This window comes from Triticum aestivum, chromosome 7B (assembly GCF_018294505.1).
Source record: "Triticum aestivum cultivar Chinese Spring chromosome 7B, IWGSC CS RefSeq v2.1, whole genome shotgun sequence".
Lineage (NCBI taxonomy): Eukaryota > Viridiplantae > Streptophyta > Magnoliopsida > Poales > Poaceae > Triticum > Triticum aestivum.
Window position 1 is genome coordinate 544860548 of NC_057813.1, and position 8890 is coordinate 544869437.

General features: G+C 52.3%; 1 protein-coding gene across 2 annotated transcripts; it reads left to right on the plus strand.

The window, feature by feature from the left end:
- The first annotated feature begins 471 nt into the window (after nt 1-471).
- LOC123160206 (FT-interacting protein 1) lies at nt 472-3975 on the plus strand. 2 transcript variants are annotated; one of them, XM_044578017.1, is made up of 2 exons: nt 472-1158; nt 1273-3975. In XM_044578017.1, exon 2 carries the CDS (start codon nt 1326-1328, stop codon nt 3762-3764), a length of 2439 nt encoding a protein of 812 aa, XP_044433952.1. In that variant the 5' UTR covers nt 472-1158; nt 1273-1325; the 3' UTR covers nt 3765-3975. The 2 variants fall into 2 exon arrangements, with proteins under 2 accessions (XP_044433952.1, XP_044433951.1); XM_044578016.1 differs by having other exon boundaries at nt 475-1158; nt 1277-3975.
- The last annotated feature ends 4915 nt before the right edge of the window (nt 3976-8890 follow it).

Consider the following 8890-nt stretch of genomic DNA (forward strand, 5'->3'; position numbering starts at 1 on the left):
CTCTTCTCTCCGGTTTCAAACATGCTGCAAGTGGAGGCGAGATGAGAATCATATTCCCTGCCATCGTTTCACACACCTGCCACTTGCCAGTTGCAAGTATCGCCCCGGCATGGAATAAAGGCAACTTCCGTCCGCTTCCTTGCTAATTAAGCTTACACGATACACACACCCCATGCACGTACCTACGTATGTACTTCACCATTTTTCCTCCCTCCAGCTAGTGTGCACAGTGAGCACCGAATTCCTCCACCCCTTGATCTCCGATGCAACCAGTGCACTGTACTGTCTCCATGAGTGCACCAGGCACGGCATCGTGAAGCCGGAAATTTACCCTGGCATGCACGTGGTCACCGCTTGCGCTTCATCCCTCTCCCCTGCACGTATACTCGCTGTACAAAAGTTGGTTCCCCAGAGCCAAAGCGTTCTAGCTAGCTAAAGATCGATCGACGATCATGGGTGGGGGGAGAGAAACAGAAATCGCATAAACAAAGCCCATCCCACAGCCCAAAGAATCGATTCGATTCCCCGTGTGGAGATGATGATATCTTTACTTAGCGCGCTCGTATCACTTTTAATCGCCTTTCCTCCCTCGTTCGATCTCCGCTAATTTCCCGTGGCTGGCTCGCCTCTCAGCTCAAAAGAACCCTAGAAAGGTTGGCTAGCTTCTCCCTGAAACTGCTTTGGCGCCTCTCATGGCTCACACAAAGGCAGATTAAGCTGGTCATGCACACACACACACATACTGACAGACAGGTTCGGCTAGCTTAGTTGTGTAGATCGTGACCTCGCGTATACCTTCCTTCTCGCCGGGGTCTCCGCCGGCCGTCGCTTTGCTTGCCGGCAAGGCTTCCCGGATCCTCCCTCCCGCCCCCAGCTACATTTGGCCTCACCGAAAGCTGCTCTGCTACTGCTAGGACTGCTAGCCTGCGCGTGACAAGGCTTCTGTGCGTGCGTGCGTGGCTTCGTGCATGTGTTCGACAGGCCAGAGTGGCGTTCTAGCGCAAGCTTCATCTTGGTGGTGCTAGTTTCTTGCTGCCGCATATATGCCTGGCTCGCGCGTCACCTGCCATTTACACTTGCTAGATGAGGGCCTGATCGACCAGAGTGTGCGTGCTGCGAATCTCTTTGGAAGTTGATCCGTTCGCCTTGAAAGATTGAGTGAGTGGGTAGAAATTAAGATGATCAATGGTGAAATTGTGTTTGTAGTTTGTTTCATGGTGTTTTATTCGATCTGACATGTGAGTCTCTTGTCTCTGTTTTGTTGGGATGGAGATAGGATCGAACCTGCTGAAAGGTGGTGCTTGATCGAGGCGAGGTGATCGACGATGGGCGGCAACCATGACGCGCACCACGAGGACTTCCAGCTCAAGGACACGAACCCGCTGCTGGGCGAGCAATGGCCCAAGGGGGCGGCGGGCCCGGCGCGGCCCGCCGTGGGCGGCGGCATCGCCGGGTGGCTGGGCATGGACAAGCCGTCCAGCACGTACGACCTGGTGGAGCAGATGTTCTTCCTCTACGTGCGCGTGGTGAAGGCCAAGGACCTGCCGCCGAACCCCATCACCGGCGCGCCCATGGATCCCTACGTGGAGGTGAAGCTGGGCAACTACAAGGGCACCACCAAGCACCGCGCCAACCCGGAGTGGGACCAGGTCTTCGCCTTCTCCAAGTCCCGCGTCCAGTCCAACGCCCTCGAGGTCTACCTCAAGGACCGGGACATGCTCGGCCGTGACGACTACGTCGGCCGCGTCGTCTTCGACCTCGGCGAGGTGCCCACCCGCGTGCCGCCCGACAGCCCGCTCGCCCCGCAGTGGTACCGCCTCGAGGAGCGCCGCGGCGACGGCGGCTACAAGGTGCGCGGGGAGCTCATGCTCGCCGTCTGGATTGGCACCCAGGCCGACGAGGCCTTCCCCGAGGCCTGGCACTCCGACGCCGCCACCGTGCGCGGTGAGGGCGTCGCCAGCGTGCGCTCCAAGGCCTACGTCTCGCCCAAGCTCTGGTACCTCCGCGTCAACATCATCGAGGCGCAGGACGTGCAGCCGCAGTCCCGCGGCCGCGCCCCCGAGGTGTTCGTCAAAGCGCAGCTCGGCAACCAGATCCTCAAGACCTCCGTCGTGCCCGCGGCCACTCTCAACCCTCGCTGGAACGAGGACCTGCTCTTCGTCGTCGCCGAGCCGTTCGAGGAGCAGCTGGTGATGACTGTCGAGGACCGGGTGTCGCCGCGCAAGGACGATCTCCTCGGCCGCGTCCAGCTCCCGCTCACGCTCTTTGAGAAGCGCCTCGACCACCGCCCGTTCGTGCAGTCCCGGTGGTTCGACCTCGAGAAGTTCGGCATCGGGGGCGCCATCGAGGGCGAGACGCGTCGGGAGCTCCGCTTCGCCAGCCGTGTCCACGTCCGAGCCTGCCTCGAGGGCGCGTACCACGTCATGGACGAGTCCACCATGTACATCAGCGACACCCGCCCCACGGCGCGGCAGCTCTGGAAGCCGCCGGTCGGCGTGCTCGAGGTTGGCATCCTCAGCGCCACCGGCCTGCAGCCGATGAAAAAACTGGAAGGCCGGGGAAGCACCGACGCGTACTGCGTCGCCAAGTATGGGCAGAAGTGGGTGCGCACGCGCACCATGATAGGCACCTTCAGCCCGACGTGGAACGAGCAGTACACGTGGGAGGTGTTCGACCCGAGCACCGTCATCACCATCGGCGTCTTCGACAACTGCCACCTCGGCGGCGGCAACGGAAACAACGGCGGAGGAGGTGCAGGAGGAGGAGGAGGGCCTCCGGCGAGGGACGCACGCATCGGCAAGATTCGCATCCGCCTGTCCACGCTGGAGACCGACCGCGTGTACACGCACGCGTACCCGCTGATCCTGCTGACGCCGTCGGGGGTGAAGAAGATGGGCGAGCTCCGGCTGGCCGTGCGGTTCACCTGCCTGTCCATGATGAACATGGTGCACCTCTACACGCAGCCGCTGCTCCCCAAGATGCACTACCTGCACCCCTTCACGGTGACGCAGCTGGACGCGCTCCGGTACCAGGCCATGGGCATCGTGGCGGCGCGGCTGGGCCGCGCGGAGCCGCCGCTGCGGCGCGAGGTGGTGGAGTACATGCTGGACGTGGAGTCCCACATGTGGAGCATGCGCCGGAGCAAGGCCAACTTCTTCCGCGCCGTCTCGCTCTTCTCCGGCGCGGCCGCCGCCGCGCGCTGGTTCGCCGACGTGTGCCACTGGAAGAACGTGGCCACCACGGCGCTCGTGCACGTGCTCCTCCTCATCCTCATCTGCTACCCGGAGCTCATCCTCCCCACCGTCTTCCTCTACATGTTCATGATCGGGCTCTGGAACTACCGCCGGCGCCCGCGCCACCCGCCCCACATGGACACAAAGATGTCCTGGGCGGAGGCCGTACACCCGGACGAGCTCGACGAGGAGTTCGACACCTTCCCGACGTCGAGGCAGCAGGACGTCGTCTACATGCGCTACGACCGGCTGCGGAGCGTCGCCGGCAGGATACAGACCGTGGTCGGCGACATGGCCACGCAGGGGGAGCGGCTGCAGTCGCTGCTCAGCTGGCGCGACCCCAGGGCGTCCTGCCTCTTCGTCTTCTTCTGCCTCATCGCCGCCGTGGTGCTCTACGTCACGCCGTTCCGGGTGGTGGCGCTCGTCGCCGGGCTCTTCCTGCTCCGGCACCCGCGGTTCCGAACCAAGCTGCCCGCCGTGCCAAGCAACTTCTTCCGGCGGCTGCCGTCGCGCGCGGATAGCATGCTCTGAATTACTATGAGTGACATACTCCTATATGGCTTGTTCTTCGATCGGGTTTTTTGAATTTCTTTTCCCAAGCCAAAAAAGACTCTGATTCGTCTTCATATGAGAGTGTTTGTGTTAACTAAATGCTGAGTTTGGGTTTGAGAACACCCCCCGTGTAACTATTATGTTTGTCTCCAGAAGAATGACAATAATTGCATGCTTGAAGCTCTAGGAATAAAAATGTTTTTTTATGAAGGCAATATATAAACGGAATTGATAATTCACATCTAAGTTCTTAGAGGGTGTTTGTTTTCACGGACTTATTGGTTTAGGGACTTAAAAAAGTCCCTATAAGTCCCATCTAAACCAAACACAAGGGACTTATTGGGACTTATTGTGGTGATTTGGGACTTATCAAATAAGACTATCAGGGAGGAGCTTATTGGGACTTATCCCGGGCTCTCGCCTCTCGCTCCGTCGCCGCCCCGCCTCGGTTCGTTCTGCCTCGGTTCGTTGCAGCGGTGCCTCCAATCGCGGGACAGGCCCTCTCCCGAGCCTCGTTGCAGCGGTGCAACATGGACTTATAAGTCCCTGTAAACAAACAGGTAGGGACTCAGGACTTATAAGTCCCTGTAAACAAACAAGTAGGGACTTATGACTTATAAGTTGGAACTTAAAAAAGTTTTAGGACTTATGAAACAAACAGGGCCTTAGCTATTTTGTGCAAAAAATCCATATCTAGAGTTGCGTTATTTGTCATATGCTCCCTTGCCTTGTTTTGTTGGCCCGCCTCTTCCTTTTCTTGCCCGGCTCATAGCTGAGCGAGGGGGCGCGGCCGGGCGCCCCTATTCCTCGCGTTTAGCGACTGTAACTGCTGACGCCGAAGGGGGCGAGCAATATGGTTCGGCCCACGCGCGAGCGAGGCCACACGTGTTTTATGTTTTTTTCCTTTTTTTCTTTTTGTTTTTTGTTTCATTTTTGTACTTTTATTTATAATTTAAAATATCTAAATATGTGCATTACAAAAAACGGCGCTCGTTGGCAGTTGACCGACGACAAGGGTCGGCCGCCAATGTTGGGGTTTGACTTGGTCCCCCTACCGCGTGCTGGTTGTTCCCATGTGCTTGCCTCAATTGTTTCTCTGCCCATGTCGAGTTGGAGGATCGTGGCTTGGTGTGGAGGCAGCCTCGTGTTGTGGCGTCGGTGTTGAGTTGTCAGAGGATGCCGGGGCGGCGGCTCCGGATGGCGGGTCACACAGTGGGCTTTATGGCAGGCTTCATGGTGATGGTGGTGCCTACTCCCTTGGTCGTGTGGGCGGCATGGGGGTAGGGGTGGATGGCTCTAGCAGGCTCTGGTCGTGCCCGGATTTGGCGGGGTTGGCCCGACCTTCTCTGCGGAAGTGGCAGGGGCACCTCCTGGTGGTATTGGCGAGTTCCCGAGCGAAAGCTTTGCGCTTGGTGCCGGCGACGGCGGTGCCCGTGGGTGTCATTTCCTTCTTGAAGGCATAGCCATGGATCTTGTTCATGTGCCAGGGCTACAGGTGAAAACACTTGTCTGTTCTCAAACTCGGCAACGGCGACGAATCGTGTCGTCACCCTCCTGGGGGCGTTGTCGTGGAGTGTTGTCGTACGTTGGTCCTAGGCGAGGTGTTAGGCTAGCTCTAGTTTCTTGTTGTATATTTCGATCCGCTTTGAAAGAGAGACATTTCATCACGTTGTATCGTTCGGCCGTGTACTGATTACTGTTGGTGCTTTATTTATAAAGCGAAGCGAAAGCCTGTTTCGAGAGAACCGTCAACTTGAAACCACGTTAAGAAATGGGCATATACTTCTTATCTCTCTTATCATAAATAAAGCAGAAGTATACAATTTTTTCTTTATTTGTGAATACAAGTACAAAAAATGGGCAGTTTTTTTTCATGTCACTACAGAAGAATCAGTAGGTATGTATATCCAGAAATAGTGTGTTTCAAGTTGTTCGAAAAATCTATGATATGGGAAGAATAGCAAATATATGTGTTATGGCGTGGCACGGTGGCAGTGTGGCATTGTCTCTCTAAGTTCACATTTTGCATTCAGTTTTAGTATACATATTGCGAAATTTGTATTATCAGTGATTAAAGATAATACTTGGTCAGGACATATAGTAGGATTTATTTTATGTGCATTAAATGTTTTCTCAATAGTCTAATTCCTTCTGTGTATTCTGATACAAGCTCGATGCTTCTCTTGTGAGTTTAATGGGGCAAAGATTGTGCATCCATATGACGAAATATATTCTGGGCCCTATGAGGATTTCATTCTAACAGCTCAGGGAAAACATGGCACTCCAAATGGATTAGTTATCAGTTCCTGCCATTCTCATTCTGATATGATGGCCACCATGATAGAAGATTTTATTTATTTCGATCCCAATACAGACTCAAAGATTGCAGAGATGAATCCTGTTTCTAATGTGGCCAGGGAGTTGAGAGAATGGAAGGGTAGAATCTTTTGATATGATTCTGCTTTCTATGATGGGACATAATGTACTACACGAGAATGGATGACTGTACTACACAATGTATAACAGACAACAAAAATTGGTTCTGAAAGTCATCCTTGTAGTCAAACAGCGCAACTGAATAATGCTTTGCTTGTGAGGAGCAGCTCATTAACGGACTAAGGTTTCCAAGAACCAAGAATAAGAAAGTGTATGATTCCAACAAGACTACTATGCCAGTTTAACTTCAGTAAGGAAAACTATGTCAGTTCGACCTACTTTCTAGATTCTACTATGGTGCAATAATTAAGATTGCAACTGTTGTTACTGGAGAATACATTAATCTATTGATTCAAAGAGGTATACTGTATATTTGGTGCCCTAGTTGCTAGGGATGAGATTATAGAGGACGTAATCCAAGTTTCTTCATGTGAAGGCACAAAAGAAACAAGTGTGCGGGCCAAAGAAGTCAGCATAGAAGGGCAAACATCTTAGGCAAGGTATGGAGAAAATATTGATTGCACTGGTAGTAGTAGTCAAGAAAATATTGATTACACGGGAAGCAAACATGAGAGAGCGCGGATGTATCTGCTCTACTGGACGTGACACATCTTCTCAAAAAAAAAAAAAATGGACGTGACACATCTTCTCAAAAAAATACTGGACGTGACACATCTTCTCAAAAAAATACTGGACGTGACACAGAGAGATAGCTGCTCCTCTGCGAGCCAGCTACGGGGCAAGAGATTGGCGGAATCACTTCCATAGTTGTGTCAGGACCGCGGCAAGTGTTAGATGAGAAACAGTACGATCAGTATTGTCGGAAACGTTTTAGCCATCGATCTGCCATCCAACGGCCGCAGGTTTACTTACCGCTTCGCGGGCTGCCGTTGTCTGTGAGCCATTGATCTTCAGATGGACGGTCCTCGTGCATGTGTGTTGTTCAAAAGTTACTGTACTTTTCTGAACCTGTCGTTTTCAGCCTTTTCACTTTCTGTGGCCTTCTTAAGCCGCTCCGCTTGTGGAGATGAGGCAGATTATTGTAATTCCGGGTTGTGCCCTTAAAGCCACCGTGTTCCGTCTGGCTAACCCTAGCTCGAGCTCCCTCAGATCTGGAATGAAAACTCTCTAATCTTCCGGTGAATTCAGTGTTTTTCCTTTGTTTTTCTGAATTTTAGTGACAGTTCATAGTTCGGTCCTGTCAAGTGGTAACCAGAGCAAGGTTTTTGACTTCGGTGGTGGCGAATTGGAGCCAGATCCAATCTAAATGCGAGCAGAAGGCGGCGGTGAGCAGCAGGGAGGCGAACGGCGACGGTAGATCGATTGAGCAAGAAGGTTTGCGGTGGAGGTTTTTGAAGAACACTTCTTTAGAGTAAAATCCCACCCAACCCACCCTTCTAGTGCTACTCTCCGGCGGCGTATAGGTTGCGGCGGTGGGAGAACTAGTCGGTGAGGCCTGGTTGCCAGGGTGCCGGTCGTATAATCCCTCCTCTCCCACCCAGTTGTCTACAGGTGCGGTGTTCTCTTGCGGGGTTGAGTAACTCTGTCGGTCAGCATGTCAAAACCCGAAGACACTATTGATACTGGGACTCTGGAACTGGAATCCTTGCAGTTGGACATCAAGACGTCTCGTCAAGATCGGGAAGAGGACAAGAAGGAATTCTATGACTTCACGGTGTCGGCTAACAAGAATTTTGCCAGCATCCAACGCAACTTTCAGAAGGTTCAGGCCAGTCTGCAAAAGATTACTGAAAGGTTTCCCACTAAAGAGGATGAAGAAGAGGAGGAACCTCCATCTGCACAAGCTAGTAATCATGCTACACCTCAGGTTGTGCCTCCAGGAAGACCCAAGCACCTGCCAAGCAACTACCTTGCAGCAGGCAAAGTTGCTGGATCTGCTGTCTTAGTGGACAAGGTGACTGGAAAAGAGTTGAACTTGGATGGGATGCCAAAAGGGCCCTACAGGCACCCCAATCATGCTACCAACAAACAAGAAGTTCACACTCCACAAAACCAGCATGAACATGCTGCTAGACAAATGCTAACAGTTGAAGAAATACCTGAAGAAGCAGTATTCAGAAGATAAACTGTTAGAAACATACCTCAAACACCTGATGTCAGAAAAAATATTCTCTCTGTCAAACCTGCAAAACTGAACATTGCTGAGTTTGAAGGAAGTGATGCTGACTCTTGGATACAAAATATAGAACAATACTTCTCATCTGCCAGAACTCCTATTGAGCAAAGGACAGAAATTGTTGTCTCATACCTGAAAGGAGAAGCAATGCAGTGGTGGAGAGGGACTGGATTTCTGGTGCATAATATGCCATGGCATAGATTCTGCAAACATCTAACTGAAAGATTTGCTACCACTTCCATTTGTGAGAATGTGAAAGCTTTTCACCAACTGTCACAAACTGGTACTGTAAGACAGTACATCACCACATTTGAGCAGCAAATGAACTTAATGAGAAGGGATAATCCTGCACTTCCAGATGCTTACTACATGCATAGCTTCATTTTTGGGTTGCATCCTTACATTCAAAGCCATCTAGAGTGTTTGGAACCAACAACTTTACAGAAAGCAATGTAGTTTGCTAGAAGAATGGAAAAATCTGTTCCACCTCCTCCTACTCCCAGAGTTGTTACTCCTTTCTACAAGAAACAAA

Bases quoted from the DNA above. Each gene is read 5' to 3' on its own strand.
- LOC123160206 (XM_044578017.1), top strand. From the start codon at position 1,326: ATGGGCGGCAACCATGACGCGCACCACGAGGACTTCCAGCTCAAGGAC.